The sequence below is a fragment of the Rattus norvegicus genome, chromosome 7 (genome assembly GCF_021556685.1).
Source record: "Rattus norvegicus strain SHRSP/BbbUtx chromosome 7, alternate assembly SHRSP_T2T, whole genome shotgun sequence".
Taxonomy (NCBI): Eukaryota; Metazoa; Chordata; class Mammalia; order Rodentia; family Muridae; genus Rattus; species Rattus norvegicus.
This window is the reverse complement of record NC_141540.1, coordinates 15,825,859-15,851,266: the sequence shown is the minus strand read 5'-3', so window position 1 is coordinate 15,851,266 and position 25,408 is coordinate 15,825,859. Positions and strand designations below refer to the sequence as shown.

At 39.3% G+C, this 25,408-nt stretch overlaps 2 protein-coding genes across 2 annotated transcripts; both read left to right on the top strand.

The window, feature by feature from the left end:
- Window positions 1-17,889: 17,889 nt before the first annotated feature.
- Or7a37 (olfactory receptor family 7 subfamily A member 37) lies at window positions 17,890-18,891 on the top strand. The gene is given in 1 exon segment (NM_207597.2): window positions 17,890-18,891. A coding segment is annotated over 1 exon segment (930 nt). The 3' UTR covers window positions 18,820-18,891.
- Window positions 18,892-23,861: 4,970 nt separating this feature from the next.
- Window positions 23,862-24,791, top strand: Or7a36 (olfactory receptor family 7 subfamily A member 36). The gene is given in 1 exon segment (NM_001000941.1): window positions 23,862-24,791. A coding segment is annotated over 1 exon segment (930 nt).
- The last annotated feature ends 617 nt before the right edge of the window (window positions 24,792-25,408 follow it).

The window sequence follows — 25,408 nt, the reverse complement described above, 5'->3', positions numbered from 1 at the left end:
GATTCACAAAGGGAAGTGGGCAATAGAGGAGCAAAAGATCTACTGGAAATCAATATGTGGCTTCAAAAGCAACAGGAAAGAAAGTTTCAGTAAAGAAAATTAGATTATGGAAAGTTTCATACATTGAATTCCCTCCCCTACCCCACAAAAAACTATGTCCAATAAGTTTGAATATGTGTGGACAGACTACTATGAATGGAGGTCAAGCCTGAAGAAATACTGTTTAGAAATATTAGTCAAGGAAAAAACCCTACAATCACAGTTCCCAAGAATTGTTAAACACGATCAAGAGACAAAGTCTAAAATTACTGGGAGAGAAAATTAACCAGGGAGAAGCACAAAATCAATGGAGAAGGTATTTGATACAATCACAGCAAAATGTTTTTCAAATTTATAGAGATAGTAGACTTGCAATTGAATGTCATTGGGAACCTTAAAGAAACATGATCAGAGATGGATATCTACCAAATTTTGGCTTTTTATATGAGGCCTGAACAGTATCAAGACAATAAAATCAACATTCCAGTGTAAAGAGCAAAAAGACTCATGAGACCAAAGCCTTATCTGAGGAGCTACTGAACACTGGGAAGGGAAATTCAGTTTTCTTCAGTGAGATCTCCTATGGTAGGTGTTCTATACCTCAGATGATAGTGGACTATGCCCATAAACGTCATAGAAAAATCAGAAAGAGATCTGAGCAGAGAGGATGAACATGGGGAAGATGCAATGTAAAATGGTATATTCATGTTTAAAAATAGCAAATATGAAATTAATTTTTTAAACGTTGTAGGGAGGAAAGGCCATTTCTCCCATAAAGGCAAAATGTCACAAGATCTCTTGACAATGCTAAATACAGGAATATATAAATGATACATTTCAAATCTTCATAGTAGATAACTAAGAGTGCCATATCCAACAGAGTTATATTTAAAATCTTTTGAGGTATAAGACCATTTTAAGCACAAGGTAAGAGAGTTTATGAATACCAATATTAAATGCAGGGAATACTAAATGAAAAACTATGTGCAGTAGTTAAAGAAAGATATAAATCATAAGAACAAAGCAAAAATAAGTTTCTTGAGGAAAACACATAAATGAGGAAGTGGGAGAGAGTCCACTATGTATAACATAATAAACCAGAAAAATCTGACACTAATACTGTTTTTTTAAAACAAAGACTAGATAGTAGACCAACCACACAAAACAAGATCTGGCAAAATAACCAAAGTTAGTAGGCATCTCTAAATAACCTTAAATGTAAGTGGCTTAAATTCATTGATCAAGAGACTCAGACTAGATAACTGGGTTAACAAGCAAGATCCAGGCCAGAAAGGTGAATGTACCTGCTGCTAAGCCTGACAAACTTAAGTTTGATCCTAGGGAACCAGGTAGTATAAGAAGACAACTGAGTCCTCTGGCTTCAAAATGAGGTCCTGACATGAGCATCTATCTACCTACCTACCCACACTCACAAATTCACACAAAAAAAACAAAGAAAATATAGCATGAAACTAAACCCTAGATCCTAGTATGCTTTTTAAAAATAGCACAGACATAAAGATACCTACAGGCTGAGAATCAGAGTGGAAGTCATTCTATCAAACGATGGATAATAGACTGATTCAATTTAGCCTAGAAATTCTAATGTCTGATAAAATATACTTTTTCTCATTTTTTTTATTTTGTACTTATGGTTATTGGCCTGCATGCATGTCTGTGCTGGGTGCCCACGAAGGACAGAAGAGGGCATCAGATCCTCTAGGACTGAAGTGACAAATTGTGAAACACCTTGTGAGTATTAGAAATTGAATGTGGATTCTCTGCTAGAGCACCAATTGCTCTTAACCATTGAGCCATCTCTAGATTCTAATAAAGTAGACTTTAAACCAAAAATATATAGATGATATAAAAATGTTAATACCAGGACTGGAAGGAAAGCTCAGCAGTTAAGGACCTTGCTACTCTTTCAGAGGACTAGAATTTCACTCTCAGCATCTATGACACAGGACTCAATAATAACCTGTAATTGTTTCAGATGGGATTGACGCCCTCTTCTGCACTCTGCAGATATTGGCACAGATGTACACATACCCATTGCCAAATACCCACATAAATAAAAACAAATCATAACAACATCTACATATTAATGAAAAGTGCAATTCTTAAAGAAGATTTAACAGTCTCTCCTCATCATGGTGTCCCAGAACCCAACTCAGGCAGAGTCCCCTGTTGGACCAGAGACCACATTGACCACTAGAACTCTTGATAGTCTGCCCACCCAAAGAACTTCTCCACTCTCTTGTTGCCACTCAACACTATCTCTAATTCCCCCTCCCCTCCTCCTTATTGAGTTCTATCCCCCAAGTCAGGCAGATACCCCAACTTGATCATAGGACATGCTGGCTCCCAGAAGTCTAGGTAGGTCCCTGGTATGTGAACTTCCCCTACTCTCTTGGTGCCCCCTCCCCTATTTACAATTTCCCTCCACTCCTTATCACAATGACTTAGTCCTTAACTTGAGTAGAAATCTCCTTCTCTGACCAGAGGACATACTGGTAACCAGAAGTCCACATGGTCTGCTCATCTATAGACCACCCTACTCTCTCAGTAATCCCATCATATCCCCAATCTCTCACCCCACTTATTGACATGTCCCAGCTCCCAACCCAGGTGGAGATTCTGTGCTCAACCAGAGGTGACACAGGCCATCAGTAGTCTAGCCCAAACTCATGTGAAAATCCCCTGCTCAACCACAGGCCACACTGGCCAGAAGGCTAGAGAGGCAACAGAAACTAAGGGACAAATACACCTATCCAACAAAGATGAACACAGAAATTGGCAGCTAGTTCTATAAGAAGCATAATCCCAGATGCATAGACAATAATGTAAGAACACAATCAACAACAGTGAGGCAATACATTACCAACAAAGCCCAGCTATCTTACTATAGCAAGCCCTGAGCATTTCAACACAGCTGAAGCAGAATAAAATCAATTAACTAATTTTAAGTAGACCATACAGGTCCTTAAAAAGGAAGTAAATAAAGAAATCAAGGACATACATACATAAATTTGGAGGAAATGAATAAATCTCTCAACAAAAGCCAAGGAAACCAACCAACCAACCAACAAACAAACAAACTGAGCAAAACCAAACAAACATTTGAAAGAAACAAAAATGTTCAAGACCTGAAAATGGAAATAGTAAAAAATAATAGAAAATTGACAGAATTCTGGAAGTGGAAATCTAAGTAAGCAAAGAGAAACTATAGAGACAAGCTGCACTAACAGAATACAAGCAATGGAAGACAAAATCTGAAGCATTGTAGATATGGCAGAAAAGTTAGATATATTGGTCAAAGTAAATCTTAAATCTAAAAAAGTCTTGACGTAAAGCATTTAGGAAATGTAGGACACTATGAAAAGACCAAAACTAAGAATAGCAGTAATAGAATAAAGAGAAGAATCTCAGGTCCAAGGACCAGGAAATATATTCAACAAAAATTATTGAAGAAAAATTTCCTAACCTAAAGAAGGATATTCCTATAAAGGTTTAAAAAAGCACACAGAAGAACAAATACATTGAATCAAAAGGGAAGTGCCTTCACCACATAATAACGAAAATAAGAAACATACAGAATGAAGAGTGTTAAAAGCTGCAAGGGGGAAAGATCAAGTAATATATAAAGGCAGGTCTATTAGAATTACCCCTTTTTTTCAATGGAAACTTGAAAGCTAGAAGGGCCCAGCAGATAGAGTGCAGATTCTATGAGACCACAGTGGCCAGCCCAGTCTACTATATACAGCAAAATATTTGCTAACCAGAGATGGAAAAAAAACCCAAGACATTCCATGATAATGTCAAATTGAAATAATCGATCTTGTGTTGGCTTGGTGTTTTTGTGGAATTGCTGACAGTAAATGTGGGCTTGTCTCTGACTTTTTGTGTGTTCTTGGGCCCTCTTTTCTTCTACTGGGTTCCCTCAACCAGGCTTAATATGAAGGTTTGTGCTTGGTCTTATATCCTGTGCTGTGTTTGGGTGATGGTCCTAGGAGTCATGTTCTTTTCTGTGGGATGCTAGAGGTTGGATCTGGGCAAGAAGTTAGGATGGGCAGTGAACTAGGTGGAATGTATGGAGGGGAAGTTGATGTTAGAATGTATTGTATGAGGATAACCATTAAAAGAAACAAGATTTAACACTTGTAAATGCGTATGTTGAATGTCGATTCTCCTAATTTCATTAAACAAAGAAGGGTCAGAAGGGTCATCATACAACAATAGGGAGAGAATATGTTAGAAGATCATAAAAGATGTCTAAGGAGAAGGAAGAATTAAAAATATCATTTTTAGTGGATTGTAAACTGCTCTGTTGGGAACAGATAACTGGATACAACTCTTCTCTTTCCAGACCAGTGCTCCACTGGGAAATCAGGTGGCAACAGAATGATTTAAGCAGAGGAGACTGTGGCTAATGAGCATATATAGGGAGTTGCAACTACCTCCTCTGATGACGCTTTGACTGAGCAGTCTTGAGCTGGACAGCACACAAGGTCTCTATAGAGATAGGGGACAAACACTTTACTCCTTCCTCCTGTCCTGTATAAGATAGAGCTTCAATCTCCATCACTTGGCATCCCCGGAAAAACTTTGACCTTCTATGAAGAGACTGTCCTCATCAGCCTTGGATCAAGGTGAGTCTGAGAACACAGGAGATATTGCAGGGAAGGACAAGAGAATGGAACCTAAGAACTGAGAACTGAACAGAATCTGAGGTCAACTGAGAGCCAGGCCTCTAGCCTAGAGTGGACTTGCTGGGCTTGCCTGCTTTGTGATTCATTATGTAATCACAATACTTCAGTTATTCATTATTTTTATTAATTATTTTATTTGTTTATATTTCAAATGATATCCCCCTTCTCAATTCCCCTCCACAAACCCTCCCATTCTATCTTTCCTCTCCTCCCTCTCTTTTGCCTCTAGGAGGGCGCTCCTCCACCCATTCACCCACTCCCTCCTCACTGCTCTAGCATCTCCCTACACTGGAGCATCAAGATTCCACAGGACCAAGGGCATCCCCTTTCATTGATGTCTGATAACGCCATCCTCTGCTACATATGCAGCTGGAACCATGTGTCCATCTATACACTTTGGTTGGTGGCTTAGTCCTTCGGAGCTCTGGGAGTGGGTTAGATTGGTTGATATTGTTGCTCTTCCTATGGTATTGCAAACCCCTTCAGCTCCTTCAGTCCTTTCCCTAGCTCTGCCATTGGGGTCCCCAGGCTCAGTTCAATGGTTGTTTGTGAGTACCTGCATCTGTTTTAGTTAGGTGCTAAAGTGACGTGAAGTCATACCAGGTTCTTGTTGGAAAGCCCTTAGCATCAGCAGTAATGTGGGGGATTTGGTGTCTGCAGATTGGGTGGATCCCTAGGTGGGGCAGTCTCTGGATGGCTCTGTCTCTGTTCCAAATTTTGTCCCTGTCTTTCCTTTGGACAGGAACATTTCTGTGTTAAAAAGTTTGAGATGGGTGGGTGGCCCCATTCTTCAACTGGAGGCTGTGCCTTTCTACTGGAGGTGGTCTCTACAGATTCTCTCTTCCTCTTGTTGGGATTTTAGGCTAAAGTCATCTTGTTAGGTCCAGGAGCCTCTCACTTCCCTGGTGTTTTGGACTTTCTAGTGGCTACCTCCAGTTCCCCATCCCCTACTGTTACACATTTCTTTTAAATTTCCCAACCTTCCATATTTCTTTCCTGTCCCTTACAATACCTGATCCTACCTCCTCTTTTTTCCTCCCTCCTCCCTCCCTCCCTCCCTCCCTCCCAGATCCTTCCCTGCCTCTACCTTCTGTGATTGTTTTGTTTTCTGTTCCATGTAAGACTGAAACATCTACACTTTGGTCTTCCTTCTTAAGGTTCCTATAGTTTATCAGTTGTATTGTGGGTATTCTAGAGATTGTGCTAGCAAAAGAAATGAGCATTTAACTGAATGACACAGGGTTCATTGTTGACAATGAAATGACAATAACAGAAGTCCAAATACAAAGAGAAAACCAGGTACTAGGGAGATAGCCTAGTGTTTAAAGTGCTTTCACAGAAGCACGCAAATCAGAATTTGGGTTTTCAGAGCTTATGCAAATGACAAAAGACAGAGGTAGCAGTTCACTGAGCTATCTGGCTGGCTAGACCAGTCATATTAGTGAGCTATGGGTTTGATGGAGAGACCTACTTGAAGGATTAATATGGAAAAGGGATATACATTGGCTCCAGACATCAATCTTAGACCTGTACCTGCATACATGTGCACTTACAGATGCAAACATGAACACACACACACACACACACACACACACACGCGTGCACGCACACACACACACACACATGCACATACATACATAGAGAAGGGGGAAGTGGGCAAGAGGAACAAACACACATATTGCAGCCCCAGGGTAAGTAGGGTGTTCTTTATGGCGGGAAATGCAATGATATGAAATAATTTTTGTGTTTTAGATCAGACATATTTGACTGTGTTTCTGTGTTGGGGAGAAAGACCAGTAAAAGTTTTTTTTCAAATCTTACGATATAATTTCTTAAGATTAACTTCTTAATGTCTTTCACTCTAACTAGAAATCTTCACTGGTTATATAACAGATGGACCAATGCATGTCATAAAGTCTTATGTAGCAGTTGATCAATTTGAGGTTGAACACTTTGGAGAGTATGTTAGTCATTTCCTTTCTTTTCTCCTCAGGACCTGAACAAGCTCTTTCTTTTCATATCCAGTTATGTATCATATTCTTGCTCTCCAATGCAATATTTCCAATAAAGTGTTCAGTTTACTTTTATACAAACTTTCTTCTTTGCCTTTAGTTATTTCATATATGCAGAAATTTAAAGGAATATGTGAAGGAGGGAACTGAGTCCTGAAAGTTGTTCTCTGACTCCACACACAGGCATGGACATTAATGAGTACAAATACTAAAATAAATTGTCATTTTAAAATAAGGAAATAGGGGTTGGGGATTTAGCTCAGTGGTAGAGCGCTTGCCTAGAAAGCACAAGGCCCTGGGTTCGGTCCCCAGCTCTGAAAAAAAAGAAAAAAAGAAGAAGAAAAAAATAAGGAAATAAAAATAGTGTGGGATTATGTGGCTATTGTTTTTACTACTAGTTACTAATTGTTTAAGAAGATAATGTTCATTTCAAAAATCTCACTCAAGAGTGCACAATGTAAAGAGCCATTACATTGAAGGGAGGTAAAAATTTTAAATGATAAAAATGAAGCTCTACAGTTCTGTTCTAAATGTGGCTTGATGATGACAATAAGTATTGTGAATAACAGAAGCACAGCCATTCTGTAATTCAAGTCAGGACATTCTTTTCTACTGGTTATTTTATTTATTTACATTTCAAATATTATCACCTTCCCAGTTTCCCCTCCACAACCCCCTAACCCATCCCCCTGCTTCTATGAGGGTGCCCCCCACGTCTGCCTCACCACCCTAGCATTCCCCTACACTGGAGCATTAAGCCTTCACAGAACCAAGGGCCTCCCCTCCCGCTGATGTCAGATAAGGCTATCCTTTGCTACATATGCAGCTGGAGCCATGTATCCTTCTATGTGTACACTTCGGTTGGTGGTTTAGTCCTTGGGAGCTCTGGGGTGGGGGTCTGATTGGTTGATATTGTTGTTGTTCCTATGGGGTTGAAAAACCCCTTCAGCTCCTTCAGGCTTCCCCTAACTCCTCCATTGGGGTCTCCATCCCCAGTCTGATGGTTGTTTGCAAACATCCTCACCTGTATTGCCCAGGCTCTGGCAGAGCCTCTCATGAGACAACTATATTTTTCTCCTGCAAGCAAGCACTTCTTGGCATGAACAACAGTGTCCGGGTTTGGTGTCTTTATATGGGATAAGCCAGAATATTCTTAATGTAAGGGTCTCCCGCACATCAAATGACATTAAGCATCCCACCTTCCTGTGTGGCAGACAAAGATGACTTAAGATAGGCTCATTTCCCTTTGGGAAAACAAGTCACTCCTGGTTGAGAACTACCATTTGAAACTAAGAAAGTACTTTTTTAGTATGGTATAATAGCAAATAAATAAGAAAGAATGTGAAATATCATCTGAAATATGGCACATAATTACAAAATTTCATACATACATTAAAATAAATTAGCTGCTTTATAATATTTTATTTCCAGGCCTCTGGAGATATTTTTGTGTGAGGAGAGAAAGAAAACCACAAAACAGTGCAATACACAAAGAAGGTATTTGTCATGGGCTTAGCACCAAAAATGAATACATTTTTATTAATGAAGCTATATGAAAGATGTGAGACATAATTATGGATACAATATTTTTGAAGGGAAATAAGAATATACCCTACAGGCACCACCAGCATTCACATTCATGAAACTACTATTAATGTAGTTTTTTAATTTATGGATTTTAAAATTTTAACTTTTCTGATTTATTAATCACTATCATGTTAATTTTTAAAATTTACATTTGCTATCATGCATATGATGATTTTTATAGTTTATAGTCTCCCATTCTACCATATCTTCTGCTTCGCAAGTTACACAGATACTTGTGGAGTGAATCTCTTGTGTATTGAATTTGGGAGCACAAAAAAACCATGACTACAAAAGAGAAAAAACTAGTTTTTTAAAAAAAATTATCCCTGTACTCATAGTGATCTTTAACATGATGTCTAGCTGCCATGACTCTACAACATGACTCTGTGGGATGCAGTGTGAAAGTTTGGCACGTATGTTTAATGTGTAATAATAAAATCTAGTCAATCAGCATTCATGGCTCAAGAAATGTTCATCATTACATTGTGTTAAGGTTCTTTAAATTCCTCTGTTCTAATTTTATTAGTCTAAAAATAAATGTTTTAAAAACATGAGAAATATATGCTGTGTTAGAGTAGTTTCCTTACTACTCTCCACACACTAAGAACATGAAAACAGAATAATGCCTACTTACAGCTTCTGTTTATGACACAATCTTGTCAGTGTTCATATGTATTTTGTATGTGGTTTTGTAGAAACCATGATTTTTATTATTTATGTTTCTGGTTATTCTTATCCCATAAGTATTTTCCATTGTGCTGTCTTGCTTTCATTTTAATTTTATTTCAATTGGATGGACATAATTTAATTATTCGGTCACTTATGGTTAAAAATATTTAGTGTTTTGACATTTTTACAAAATAGGGCTTCAAAAACATACTGCAAAATAAAGTTTTAAGAATTGGTAGTTCTGAGTTTCCTGGGTATGTTATGGAATCATCAGTGAGGATAGATGGTGAGGAAGACTTGATGAAAACAGTCTCAGAGGGCCATGGTGGTAATTTGGTTGGCAAGAAGTCTTTAAAGGAGAGATTCTGGACATCTGTACTGAAAAGTAATTCTTATAATGACTGGAGATCTCAGTTGTAGGTCATCCATTTCAACTCATAACATGCCTCTGCAAAAAAACTTAAATGCAAGAAAAACATGTGATTGTGTCTCCCTCTGTCTTGCATTTTAACAACAACATTTAGACTATGTTATTAACCATCATTTTCTGGCACCACCTTTCATTACATTTTGTCTTTCTCATTGTCTCTTTGGTGGCTTCAAACATCTGAAACAAACAGCTATAGATGAATTTAGCACTAGCAGGGTGAAATAAAACTCCTGGTTACATAAAGTCTATGTTTCAATGTCATCTTCCTTGCTATTCTTATCTGGACATTTAAAATATTAGCATCCCCAGTAGTTGGTAAATAATCACAAGATTAGTATGCACAAACCTTAGACTTGATTCTCAGACACATTTGTGACTATTCACACACAGACACAAACACCTTCAAACATACACATGGAGAGACACAGATATATACACAGACAAACATAGAGAAGCACACACAGACACACAGAGACAAAGATACACACATAGACAAATACAAAGGCATGAACACAAGGATACACATTCACATAGACATACTACCCTGGGCTATGAGTCATTTTTTCTTTTTTAAAACACTATCTTGTATTTATTCTTGGAAAAGTTCATATATATATGCAACATAGCTTGATCATATTACCAACATGTCATATTCTATCTTCTCCAGGACCAGACACCTCTTTTTCCCAGCATTCCTATCCTCTTTTTTTTTTAATATCCCATTAAGTACAATTGGAGCTTCCCATATGTGCAAAAATGTAGAACAATTCTCTGAGATGTGAGCAACATAGCAATGGATTCAATCTCCAAGAAAAGTGATTATCGCCCCAACCAGCAGTCATTGCCTGCCAATAATTCCTTTGCTGGGAGTTAGTCCCTCCTATAACCACGCCTTTGTGTGTGTGTGTGTGTGTGTGTGTGTGTGTGTGTGTGTGTGTGTGTGTGTGTGTGTGTTTTACAATGTCATGTCATGGCATTTATTTATTTATTTATTTATTTAACTTGAGTATTTCTTATTTACATTTCGAGTGTTATTCCCTTTCGCAGATTCCGGGCCAACATCCCCCTCCCCTTCTTCACGTGTTCCCCTCCCCATCCTCCCCCATTGCCGCCCTCCCCCCAACAATCACGTTCAGTCTTAGCAGGACCCAGGGCTTCCCCTTACACTGATGATCTTACTAGGATATTCATTGCTACCTATGAGGTCAGAGTCCAGGGTCAGTCCATGTATAGTCTTTACGTAGTGGCTTAGTCCCTGGAAGCTCTGGTTGCTTGGCATTGTTGTTTATAAGGGGGCTCGAGCCCCTTCAAGCTCTTCCAGTTCTTCCTCTGATTTCTTCAATGGGGATCCTGTTCTCAGGTCAGTGGTTTGCTGCTGGCATTCGCCTCTGTATTTGCTGTATTCTGGCTGTGTCTCTCAGGAGCGATCTACATGCGGTTCCTGTCGGTCTGCACTTCTTTGCTTCATCCATCTTGTCTAATTGGGTGGCTGTATATGTATGGGCCACATGTGGGGCAGGCTCTGAATGGGTGTTCCTTCTGTGACTGTTTTAATCTTTGCCTCTCTCTTCCCTGCCAAGGGTATTCTTGTTCCCCTTTTAAAGAAGGAGTGAAGCACTCACATTTTGATCATCCATCTTAAGTTTCATGTGTTCTAGGCATCTAGGGTAATTCAAGCATTTGGGCTATTAGCCACTTATCAATGAGTGCATACCATGTGTGTTTTCTGTGATTGGGTTACCTCACTCAGGATGATATTTTCCAGTTCTGACCATTTGCCTACGAATTTCATAAAGTCATTGTTTTTGATAGCTGAGTAATATTCCATTGTGTAGATATACCACATTTTCTGTATCTATTCCTCTGCTGAAGGGCATCTGGGTTCTTTCCATCTTCTGGCTATTATGAATAAGGCTGCTATGAACATAGTGGAGCACGTGTCTTTTTTATATGTTGGGGCATCTTTTGGGTATATGCCCACGAGTGGTATAGCTGGATCCTCAGGCAGTTCAATGTCCAATTTTCTGAGGAACCTCCAGACTGATTTCCAGAATGGTTGTACCAGTCTGCAATCCCAACAACAATGGAGGAGTGTTCCTCTTTCTCCACATCCTTGCCAGCATCTGCTGTCACCTGAGTTTTTGCTCTTAGCCATTCTCACTGGTGTGAGGTGAAATCTCAGGGTTGTTTTGATTTGCATTTCCCTTATGATTAAAGATGTTGAACATTTCTTTAGGTGTTTCTCAGCCATTCGGCATTCCTCAGCTGTGAGTTTTTGTTTAGCTCTGAACCCCATTTTTTAATAGGGTTATTTGTCTCCCTGTGGTCTAACTTCTTGAGTTCTTTGTATATTTTGGATATAAGGCCTCTATCTGTTGTAGGATTGGTGAAGATCTTTTCCCAATCTGTTGGTTGCCATGTTGTCCTAACAACAGTGTCCTTTGCCTTACAGAAGCTTTGCAGTTTTATGAGATCCCATTTGTCAATTTTTGATCTTAGAGCATAAGCCATTGGTGTTTTCTTCAGGAAATTTTTTCCAGTGCCCATGTGTTCCAGATGCTGCCCTAGTTTTTCTTCTGTTAGTTTGAGTGTATCTGGTTTGATGTGGAGGTCCTTGATCCACTTGGACTTAAGCTTTGTACAGGGTGATAAGGATGGATCGATCTGCATTCTTCTACATGTTGCCCTCCAGTTGAACCAGCACCATTTGCTGAAAATGCTATCTTTTTTCCATTGGATGGTTTTGGCTCCTTTGTCAAAAATCAAGTGCCCATAGGTGTGTGGGTTCATTTCTGGGTCTTCAATTCTGTTCCACTGGTCTATCTGTATGTCTCTGTACCAATACCATGCAGTTTTTATCACTATTGCTCTGTAATACTGCTTGAGTTCAGGGATAGTGATTCCCCCTGAAGTCCTTTTATTGTTGAGGATAGTTTTAGCTATCCTGGGTTTTTTGTTATTCCAGGTGAATTTGCAAATTGTTCTATCTAACTATTTGAAGAATTGGATTGGTATTTTGATCGGGATTGCATTGAATCTGTAGATCGCTTTTGGTAAAATGGCCATTTTTACTATATTAATCCTGCCAATCCATGAGCATGGGAGATCTTTCTATCTTCTGAGGTCTTCTTCAATTTCTTTCTTCAGTGTCTTGAAGTTCTTATTGTACAGATCTTTTACTTGCTTGGTTAAAGTCACACCGAGGTACTTTATATTATTTGGGTCTATTATGAAGGGTGTCGTTTCCCTAATTTCTTTCTCGGCTTGTTTCTCTTTTGTGTAGAGGAAGTCTACTGATTTATTTGAGTGAATTTTATACCCAGCCACTTTGCTGAGGTTGTCTATCAGTTTTAGTAGTTCTCTGGTGGAACTTTTGGGATCACTTAAATATACAAATATACTATCATATCATCTGCAAAAAGTGATATTTTGACTTCTTCTTTTCCGATCTGTATCCCCTTGACCTCCTTTTGTTGTCTGACTGCTCTGGCGAGAACTTCAAGAACTATATTGAATAAGTAGGGAGAGAGTGGGCAACCTTGTCTAGTCCCTGATTTTAGTGGATTGCTTCAAGTTTCTCTCCGTTTAGCTTAATGTTAGCAACTGGTTTGCTGTATATGGCTTTTACTATGTTTAGGTATGGGCCTTGAATTCCTATTCTTTCCAGGACCTTTATCATGAAGGGGTGTTGAATTTTGTCAAATGCTTTCTCAGCATCTAATGAAATGATCATGTGGTTTTGTTGTTTCAGTTTGTTTATATAATGGATCACGTTGATGGTTTTCTGTATATTAAACCATCCCTGCATGCCTGGGATGAAGCCTACTTGATCATGGTGGATGATTGTTTTGATGTGCTCTTGGATTCGGTTTGCCAGAATTTTATTGAGTATTTTTGCATCGATATTCATTAGGGAAATTGGTCTGAAGTTCTCTTTCTTTGTTGGGTCTTTGTGTGGTTTAGGTATAAGAGTAATTGTGGCTTCATAGAAGGAATTCGGTAGTGCTCCATCTGTTTCAATTTTGTGGAATAGTTTGAATAGTATTGGTATGAGGTCTTCTATGAAGGTCTGATAGAATTCTGCACTAAACCTGTCTGGACCTGGGCACTTTTTGGTTGGGAGACCTTTAATGACTGCTTCTATTTCCTTAGGAGTTATGGGGTTGTTTAACTGGTTTATCTGTTCCTGATTTAACTTCGGTACCTGGTATCTGTCTAGGAAATTGTCCATTTCCTGCAGATTTTCAAGTTTTGTTGAATATAGGCTTTTACAGTAAGATCTGATGATTTTTTTAAATTTCCTCTGATTCTGTAATTATGTCTCCCTTTTCATTTCTGATTTTGTTAATTTACACACACTCTCTGTGTCCTCTCCTTAGTCTGGCTAAGGGTTTATCTATCTTGTTGATTTTCTCAAAGAACCAACTTTTGGTTCTGTTGATTCTTTCTACGGTCCTCTTTGTTTCTACTTGGTTGATTTCAGCTCTGAGTTTGATTATTTCCTGCCTTCTACTCCTCCTGGGTGTATTTGCTTCTTTTTGTTCTAGAGCTTTTAGGTGTGCTGTCATGCTGGTGACATATGCTCTTTCCTGTTTCTTTCTGCAGGCACTCAGAGCTATGAGTTTTCCTCTTAGCACAGCTTTCATTGTGTCCCATATGTTTGGGTATGTTGTACCTTCATTTTCATTAAATTCTAAGAAGTCTTCAATTTCTTTCTTTATTTCTTCCTTGATCAGTTTACGTTGAGTAGAGCATTGTTCAACTTCCATGTATATGTGGGCGTTCTTCCCTTTTTGTTATTGAAGACCAGCTTTAGGCCGTGGTGGTCTGATAACACGCATGGGATTATTTCTATCTTTCTGTACCTGTTGAGGCCCATTTTTTGACCAATTATATGGTCAATTTTGGAGAAAGTACCATGAGGAGCTGAGACGAAGGTATATCCTTTTGCTTTAGGATAGAAAGTTCTATAAATATCTGTTAAGTCCATTTGGCTCATGACTTCTCATAGTCTGTCTACGTGTCTGTTCAATTTCTGTTTCCATGATCTGTCCATTGATGAGAGTGGGGTGTTGAAATCTCCTACTATTATTGTGTGAGGTCCAATGTGTGTTTTGAGCTTTAGTAAGGTTTCTTTTATGCATGTAGGTGCCCTTGTATTTGGGGCATAGATATTTAGGATTGAGACCTCATCTTGGTGGATTTTTTTTTTGATGAATATGAAGTGTCCTTCCTTATCTTTTTTGATGAATTTTAGTTGAAAATTGATTATATTTGATATTAGAATGGCTACTCCAGCTTGCTTCTTCTGACCATTTGCTTGGAAAGTTGTTTACCATCCTTTCACTCTTAGGTAGTGTCTGTCTTTGTCTCTGAGGTGTGTTTCCTGTAGGCAGCAGAATGCAGGGTCCTCGTTGCATATCCAGTTTGTTAATCTATGTCTTTTTATTGGGGAGTTGAGGCCATTGATGTTGAGAGATATTAAGGAATAGTGATTATTGCTTCCTGTTATATTCATATTTGGATGTGAGGTTATGTTTGTGTGCTTTTCTTCTCTTTGTTTTGTTGCCAAGACGATTAGTTTCTTGCTTCTTCTAGGGTGTAGCTTGCCTCCTTATGTTGGGCTTTACCATTTATTATCCTTTGTAGTGCTGGATTTGTAGAAAGATATTGTGTAAATTTGGTTTTGTCATGGAATATCTTGGTTTCTCCATCTATGTTAATTGAGAGTTTTGCAGGATACAGTAACCTGGGCTGGCACTTGTGTTCTCTTAGTGTATGTATGACATCTGTCCAGGATCTTCTGGCTTTCATAGTTTCTGGCGAAAAGTCTGGTGTAATTCTGATAGGTCTGCCTTTATATGTTACTTGACCTTTTTCCCTTACTGCTTTTAATATTCTTTCTTTATTTTGTGCGTTTGGTGTTTTGACTATTATGTGACGGGAGGTGTTTCTTTTCTGGTCCAATCTCTTTGGAGTTCTGTAGGCTTCTTGTATGCCTATGGGTATCTCTTTCTTTAGGTTAGGGAAGTTTTCTTCTATGATTTTTGTTGAAGATATTTACTGGTCCTTTGAGCTGGGAGTCTTCACTCTCTTCTATACCTATTATCCTTAGGTTTGATCTTCTCATTGAGTCCTGGATTTCCTGTATGTTTTGGACCAGTAGCTTTTTCTGCTTTACATTATCTTTGACAGTTGAGTCGTTGATTTCTATGGAATCTTCTGCTCCAGAGATTCTCTCTTCTATCTCTTGTATTCTGTTGGTGAAGCTTGTATCTATGGCTCCTTTTCTCTTCTTTTGGTTTTCTATATCCAGGGTTGTTTCCATGTGTTCTTTCTTGATTGCTTCTATTTCCATTTATAATTCCTTCAACTGTTTGATTGTGTTTTCCTGGAATTCTTTCAGGGATTTTTGTGATTCCTCTCTGTAGGCTTCTACTTGTTTATTTATGTTTTCCTGTGTTTCTCTAAGGGAGTTCTTCACGTCTTTCTTGAAGTCCTCCAGCGTCTTGATCAAATGTGATTTTAAATCTTGCTTTTCTTGTGTGTTTGGATATTCAGTGTTTGCTTTGGTGGGAGAATTGGGCCCCCGATGATGCCATGTAGTCTTGGTTTCTGTTGCTTGGATTCCTGCGTTTGCCTCTCGCCATCAGATTATCTCTAGTGTTACTTTGTTCTTCTATTTCTGACAGTGGCTAGACTGTCCTATAAGCCTGTGTGTCAGGGGTGCTGTAGACCTGTTTTCCTGTTTTCTTTCAGCCAGTTATGGGAACAGAGTGTTCTGCTTTCTGGTCTGTAGGTTTTCCTATCTACAGGTCTTCAGCTGTTTCTGCGGGCCTGTGTCCTGAGTTCACTAGGTAGGTCGCTTGGAGCAGGAAAGTTTGTCTTACCTGTGGTCCCGATGCTCAAGTTTGCTCGTGGGGTGTTGCTTATGAGCTCACCAGGGCGGCAGCAACCAGGAACATCTGCGTTGCCTTTTCCGGGAGCTTCTGTGCACCAGGGTTCCAGATGGCTTTTGGTGTTTTCCTCTGGAGTCGGAGATGTGGGCAGTGTGCAGTCTCTTCTGGTTTCCCAGGCATGTCTCCCTCCCTGAAGGTTTAGCTCTCCCTCCCACGGGATTTGGGTGCAGAGAACTGTTTTTCTGGTCGGTCCCTTCAGGTTCTGGCGGTGTCTCAGAAGCAGGGGACCCGCCGCTGCTGTGCCCTTATCTCCAGGAACCCAGAGGCCATATACAGTTTCCTCTTGGGCCAGGGATGTGGGCAGGGGTGGGCAGTGTTAGTGGTCTCTTCCACTCTGCAGTCTCAGGAGTGCCCACCTGTCCAGGTGGTGAGGTCTCTCTCCCACGGGGTTTGGGAGCAGCGAGCCGCTGCGGGCAGGGATCCGCGGGTTTGGGACTCACGCTAAACACCGGAAGTGCCCGGTCCTGTGGTCCCGAGGCTCAAGTTTGCTTGTCGGGTGTTACTTAGGAGCTCACCACGGCGGCAGCAACCAGGAAGATCTGTGCCACCCTTTCCGGGAGCTTCCGTGCACCACCACGCCTTTTTTTTAAAGACTGGCTTGATCTTATGCAGGTCTCATCTAGGTAATTACAGGTGCTATGAAATCATATGTGTAACAGTTATGTCATGCCCAGAGGCCAGTCATTCCTAGCTCTCCTTATCCTCTGGTCCTTATATTTTCTCTTATGTTCTCTCTGTTCTGCTATCACTGATGTTCTCTGAGCCTTGGATGCATGGAGGTTGATTCAGATGTCTGATCTACATCTCACTGTCACTTATTCTCAGCATTTACTCCAGTTTATAAAGCTCTTTATTCCTCATGATCCACACCAAAAAGAAGCTACTCTGACCCAAGTTAAGAGCAGCACAAAAATATGGATATAAATGTATGTGTGTAGAATGCAGTTTTACAAAACAATCATTAAGAAAAATAACAGTAGTATGTTTTGTACAAGGACCTTTAACTCCTCTAGGCATTTTTTGTACATATGTTTTATAGTATTTACCATTATTTCCTTTCTGCAGTGCAGGCCTTGAATACTAATTTTTTATCAGCAAGTCTCACACAGTTGTAGCCCGTGTTGGTAATAAACTGATAGCAATCCCTTTGCTTCAGCCACAGGAGTGTCTGGATTGCAGGTATAAGCATTCACCTTTAATTACTGCTTGGTGCTTGTAATATGGTCCCTTCCTATATATTACTGAGTGTTGAGAAGAAAATCCTTATTAAATGTATAATATACATGATCTCTCAGTGAAAAGGGCTCATAGAGCGATAGGAATTCTTCCTAAGTCATAGCACAGAATGTCCTAAAAGTATTAGATCCATGACAAAGTGCAAAATTATTTGCTAAAAATATATTTTTAACTATGTGAAAAATATCTATGTATGTGGAGAATAGCTGTTGTGTTTTCTTTTTATTTCTAGAAAAATTCAACACATGGACTCAAGCAACAGGACAAGAGTTTCAGAATTTCTTCTTCTTGGATTTGTAGAAAACAAAGACCTACAACCCCTTATTTATGGTCTTTTTCTCTCTATGTACCTGGTTACTGTCATTGGAAACATATCCATTATTGTGGCTATCATTTCAGGTCCCTGTCTGCACACCCCCATGTATTTCTTCCTCTCTAACCTGTCCTTTGTGGACATCTGTTTCATTTCAACCACTGTTCCAAAGATGTTAGTGAACATCCAGACCCAAAACAATGTCATCACCTATGCAGGATGCATTACCCAGATATACTTTTTCTTGCTCTTTGTAGAATTGGACAACTTCTTGCTGACTATCATGGCCTATGACCGTTACGTAGCCATCTGTCACCCCATGCACTACACAGTTATCATGAACTACAAGCTCTGTGGATTTCTGGTTCTGGTATCTTGGATTGTAAGTGTTCTGCATGCCTTGTTTCAAAGCTTGATGATGTTGGCGCTGCCCTTCTGCACACATCTGGAAATCCCACACTACTTCTGTGAACCTAATCAGGTGATTCAACTCACCTGTTCTGATGCATTTCTTAATGATCTTGTGATATATTTTACACTTGTGCTGCTGGCTACTGTTCCTCTTGCTGGCATCTTCTATTCTTACTTCAAGATAGTGTCCTCCATATGTGCTATATCGTCAGTTCATGGGAAGTACAAAGCATTCTCCACCTGTGCATCTCACCTTTCAGTCGTGTCTTTATTTTACTGCACAGGACTAGGAGTGTACCTCAGTTCTGCTGCAAACAACAGCTCACAGGCAAGTGCCACAGCCTCAGTCATGTACACTGTAGTTACCCCTATGGTGAACCCTTTTATCTATAGTCTTAGGAATAAAGATGTTAAGAGTGTTCTGAAAAAACTCTTTGTGAGGAAGTTATAAGGAGTCCCACCTTCCCTACTTCATTTCTTCCTAGTGTTATGTCATCTCCCTTGTTTTATTTTTTGTTATTAAATAACTTTGTGAGGACAGTTCATGGTGCCTCTATGCATGTGACAATCCACTGAAGCATGATCCATATACTAGTCATCACATCTCCAAGGGAGAGAGACTCTTAGAGCCTGGAACTCTAGTCAGATGATAGACAAAATTCATTCCGTTCACTTTCCAGAGTCCTTATCATTCAATTTCAACTGTACATGACAATCAACTCATTTGATTCAGATTTATGCTCTTGGACTCTCAGAGACTGAGCCACGAACCAAAGTGCATACACAGGATGGACTGAGGCCCTTGACACATATGTAGCATATGTGCGGCTCAGTCTCCATGTGGATTCCCCAACAATTGGAGCAGGGGGTGTCCTTAAAGCTGTTGCCTATCTGTGGAATCTGACGTCCAACTGGGCTGCCATGTCTGGCTTCAGTGTGAGAAGATGCACCTGCAGAGAGTTAATGTGCCAGAGTGGGGCCATATTCTGGAGCCACGCCCTCTCAGTGGGGATGGGGGATAGGGGTGAATAAAGAGGAGGGCAGCAAACATTTTATATAATAAATAAGTCAATAAATTAATGGAAACAATTTCTGCTCTTTGTTACTGAAACCATTTTCCTGATGCCCTTTCCCAAAGTTGTTGCAAAATGACACAAGAACCATTAGAAATACACATTTATATAAAGGACAGATATACTTTTTTTTTGGTTCTTTTTTTCGGAGCTGGGGACCGAACCCAGGGCCTTGCGCTTCCTAGGCAAGCGCTCTACCACTGAGCTAAATCCCCAACCCAACAGATATACTTTTAAAACATCATAATTTGTCCTCACAAGGCATATACCTTTATTGATGAATGCTTTTATGTTTCACTATAAATTCAATCATGACATTAATTATACATATAAAATTTGCTAAATATGTAAATCATGTAATTATGAGTACATGAAAATTTGCAGGTTTTTCTTTCACATATTGTATTCTTTACCTTGTCTTCTCTCTCTCTCTCTCTCTCTCTCTCTCTCTCTCTCTCTCTCTCTCTGTGTGTGTGTGTGTGTGTGTGTGTGTGTGTGTGTGTGTGTGTGTGTGTGTTTCTGTCTGTGTTTGGGCTCATGTATGTCTAGGTACATATAACACATGAGTGGAGTGCATGTGCATGTGCATGTAGATGGCTGAGGCTGATGTTAGGAATCAGGCTCTTATTCTCTGAGCTTGTTAACTCTCAGTTAAAACCAGATCTCTGTGGCCAGCATGCCATGGAGACTCCACTCTCTTCTTCTGAAAATAAAATTAGAAACAAGTCATGATATTCACAAGACATTGTTTGGGTTCTGGCAATCCAAATTCAAGTCCTTATAGGCAATCCAAATTCAAGACCTTATATTTTTACGAAAGGCATTTAACTATATTCCCAGACATTTAACTCATCTTCACAATAAGGAATTTAATTTTTAAATTAATTTATTTCATAATGTTATATATGCACTGCCTTTACATAATTTCTACCCAATCTTCCTCCAAATCTTACAGTGCATGCACTCCTCAAATTCATAGTCTCTTATTCTTTAACTATTACTGTCACACAGTATATATGCATACATAAGAGTGTATACCACCTGTGGAGTTCATTTAGTGTTGCTCATATGTGTGTGTGCTTATGGCTGGCCAGTTTGTATTGGGTAACTATTGGGGGACTTGTCCTTGGAGAAGAAAGGGAAAAGGGAAAAGATTCTTCCTCTTTCTATTCATTGATATTTGACTAGTTTAGAGTACCAGATGTGAATTCCTTCCTATTGAGTGAGACTTAAACCCAATAACTGTTGGTTACCTCCAGTATATGAGTGCCATTGTTACATCATTTGGGATATATTGCCATTCTGGACATTGTTGTGGTTCATAGACTTTACAAGTGGGTAGTACCATAGATTGATATTCTCCCTGTACCTTCTATACAACTATAAAACATTCCTGTATCTAAGGCTCAGAGAACATTGTGGGAAGGTGGCAAAAAGATCATAAGCCAAATTATCAGGGACTTTGCTGTGAGAGTATGTCTCCTAGTAATACCAGAAGCTACACCATAAAACATCACTAACATGGCTTCTCAAATGTGAACTGATCATGGATGACATCAATGACCATACCAAACTGGATAGAGAAAAATTCAAGATGCCCCCATTCTACACAAAGAACTACAGGCAACTGAGGAAAACTGGGAACAAAGAAAGTAGCCTGCCCCATGGAAAAGCATAATAATTAGATATCTGGTATCAAATATTTAGCCCTGAAAACATATATACAGGTAGCATTAAGAGGACTGAACAGGTTAGATGTAAGAATACATATGTATATACATACATAAGCTTATGTGAACGCAATAACAGCCCCTCCAAAAAGAGGCTATGAATTGGAGTGTGAGAAGTGAGGAAATCAGGTCTCTGGGCAGTATGCAAGTTTATGGAAAAGGAAGAAGGAAAAAAACCAGATTTACTGGATTGTAAACTGGACCCCAAGGGAAAGTGAATCAGGAGAATCCAGGCCAGTGTTCCACAGGGAAATCGTGAAGTCAGAGAATAATGAAGGCAGAGATTGTGTCTAATGAGCATATATTGAGAGCTGAAACTGCCTTGTCTGATGACCCTCAGACTGAGAAGCACTAGGCTAAAGAACATATAGGGTATCTGTTGACGTCTTAAGTCTCAATAGGGGACAACCCTTCACTCCTTCCTGCTTTCTTGTGTGAAGAAGAGCTTCCGTTATCCTCACCATCAAAGGAAGGCCCTGGCCTTCACAGGGAGAACTTCTTCCATAGCCTTGGGTCCAGGTGAGTCAGACAGCTCGGTAGATACTGCAGGGAGGGGAAGAGAATGGATTTTGGGAACACAGTAAAGATCAGTCAAGAGTTCCAGAGTGGGATTGCTGGGCTTGCCTGCTTTGGGACTCATCATTTATTTAAAATATGTCATTCGTTCATTATTATTAATTTGCTCATTATTTTGTATGAGTTCATAATATTAACCTGAGAAATGAAAATCGAGTTGGTTAACATCAGGTTCATGGCTGACAATGAATTGATAGAAGGGTTAAAATGCTTCCAATAAAAGAATTTAACCCTGACGATTTTTGAAATTATGAGAAGTTGATAAACAGGGTATAACATGTGGAGTGGAAATTTTTCAAATGAGACGTGCTCAACTGTGTTTATATTGAGGAGAATAATGAGAAAAAAAGAATTCTTGAAAAATACCTAGAAATACCTAGCAATAGAAAAGTTCTCAGTGTACTTTTCAATGCATATTACCCTTTCCTCTGAGAATCCACATGGAAACTGTTATGTGTGAGTAAACGTATGCCTATCAGCCTTAGTTCATAATTATTTCAATACTGTAAGACTATGAGTTTATGTTTATTAGTAATTTTTCCTTCTATTTTGCCAGGCTCTGATAAAGTCTTTGTATTGTATACTGAGCCTGGGCACTTTTAATTCTGGTTTCCAATGCTTTCGACAAAATAATGCAAATTATTTTGCCTGCACAAACTACCCTTTTGCTACATAGCATTTTACCTTACGTCCATGCTATCCTTGTTTATCACTGTTTTTATATATGTGTGTGTGTATATGTTTACTTAAATGAATCAAAATATTGGTAAATTTTAGCCCTGTGCTCCTTTGTCCATGAGCATCTTTAAAAGTGAAAATTCTAGAGTACTGTAGTAGGGGCATGTCCTGTAATGAGTTAGTGTGAGCAGATCATGAGAAGCCTGTGTCTAGCAACAAAGGCTCAGGTGCTGCGGAGGAGGCAGCGGGAGTTTGTATGTGTGTAGTTCTCCGAGCTGGGACTTCCTGGACCCATATAGTCCAATATGATTCTTATAATACAAAGTGATAACGAAGGCAAGGAATCCACTTTGCTCAGTGAATGCCTTTATACCAAAATATTAATTTTAGCAATAAGCATATATTGTGAATGAGGTTCACCCTCACGTTTCTGTCCCATCTGGGAAATGTGCACATTTCTCAGCCTCCTGTTATGTTGGTTGTCATCACTTCCCTTTCTCATCGACCTCACACTGGCACCTGTATGAGCATCTGAACTGGTTAGCATCAGGCTCATTTGTTTCAGGTAATGAACATCTGAAAAAGTTATCTACTTTGGGGCCTTTTTTTCTGGTTACTTTTTCTCACAGGTTCTAATTCCTGAGAAAATTTCTTGATTCTTACGTCTCCTCCTCCCTTCTTCTCCTACTTCTTCTCCTCCTCTCCTTCCTCTTCCTCCTCTTCATCTCCCCCTCAAAACAATCCTACCCTCCTCCTTCAATCATCATCATCATAATCTCCTCCTTATAATTGCTATCTATATATTGTAGAATATGATGAGGTTTATTATGACTTATTTGTATATCATATATGTTTTTGAGTCATTTTAACCAATTTTTATTTTGTATTTGGAAGGATGGAGAGATGGCTCAACTTATAAAGACTAGGGTTACAATAAAATATTTGTAATGTTCACAGAGAACAGAAGACAACTTGAGGGGGTGCTTTTCTTCTATCATGTTGGTTGAGCCCTTGCTATTGGCCTTATTTTATATAAAATATTTATTTATACATTAAAAATAGTAAGCAGCTAAGTTTTTTTATCTGGATGTTTTTGTGTGTCATTGATGTGTGGAGACTTTTGTTTCTCAGCATCCTCTGATCATTGTGGAAAATCACTTGAATAGGGTTAGCAGTCAATACATGTTTCTCAACTGTGAGAAATAATTCCTCATTAAATCTGTTGCATATATAACTCCGGGGTAAAAGAACTCAGTATAAGACAGGGATTCCTAATCAGTAATAGCACTAGAGATGTCCTTTGAGGTAGCAAACTCAAGAATAAAATCAGGAAATGTGTTTGCTGTAGAACACAAATTATACTGTTTATTCCTTTCGGCAATGTTAATTTTTATGAATATTTCTCATGTTATTTTCTGTCATAGTGATATAAACACATGGAGCCAAGAAACAATACACGGATTTTAGAATTCATTCTTTTGGGATTTTCACAGGACCCAAACCTGCAGCCTGTTATATATGGCCTTTTCCTCTCCATGTACTTGATCACTGTAGTTGGAAACTTGCTCATTATTCTCACTATCATCTCAGATGCCAACTTACACACACCCATGTACTTCTTTCTCTCTAACCTGTCATTTGTGGATATCTGCTTTACTTCCACCACTGTTCCAAAGATGCTTGTGAACATTCAAACAGAGAGAAAATCCATTAGCTATGCAGGCTGCATCACCCAGATGTACTTTTTTCTGATTTTTGTGGAACTGGACAACTTCCTCCTGGCTGTCATGGCCTATGACCGTTATGTGGCCATCTGTCATCCACTGCATTACACCAGTATCATGAACTGCAGACTCTGTGGATTTCTGGTTCTTATATGCTGGACTGTGAGTGTTCTGCATGCCTTGTTACAAAGCATGATGGTGCTGCGGCTGGCCTTCTGTACAGACTTGGAAATCCCGCATTTCTTTTGTGAATTGAATCAGGTGGCACAGCTGACCTGTTCTGACACCTTCCTCAATGATGTGATCATGTATTTTGCACTTGTGTTATTGGCTGTCGTTCCTCTGCTTGGCATTCTTTACTCTTACTCCAAGATAGTGTCCTCCATACGTGCGATCTCCACAGTGCAGGGGAAGTACAAAGCATTTTCCACCTGTGCGTCTCACCTCTCCGTTGTCTCCTTATTTTACTGCACAGGTCTAGGGGTGTACCTCAGTTCTGCAGTCAGCCACAGTTCACAAGCAAGTGCAACGGCCTCTGTGATGTACACAGTGGTCACTCCCATGCTAAACCCCTTCATCTACAGCCTGAGGAATAAAGATGTAAAAGGAGCCCTGAAGAGGCTCTTAGGGGTAAAACTATGAGTGATTTCTTTACCCTGGGGTTGAATAATTTACTTTTATTGAATCATCAAAGTTTCAAATACAGAAGCATGGGTTCTGGGATTAGATGGTAGAAGCTGAATGTGTTTTATTTATTTTCTTGACTTTGCATTATGTGAGTTCCACTTTAGTACTCTATATGAACCTTTATTAAGAGTTCTACTCTGCCAGCTTTTGTTTTATCTGTTGTCACAACTTCCCAGTTACTCCAAATACCAGACCAGAACTATTCGGAAATGCATTTATCTCATCTGAAACTTGCATTTTAAAATATAAGCCAAATATATCTTAAAAGGACTTTCTTCTAATGTGACATATATTAAGTTCTCAAATATTTATTTTGTTTTACAGAAAGATACTCATGAGTTTTACCACATATTAACAATAAAAGGGGGCTGGAGAGATGGTTCAGTGGTTAAGAACTCTGTCTATTCTTCCAGAGGTCCTGAGTTCAATTCCCAGCAACCACATGGTGGCTCACAACCATCTGCAATGAGATCTGATGCCCTCTTCTGGTGTGTCTGAAGAGAGCTACAGTGTACTCATATACAGTAAATAAATTAATTAAAAACAATGAAAGGTGTATTTAATGTAGTTTA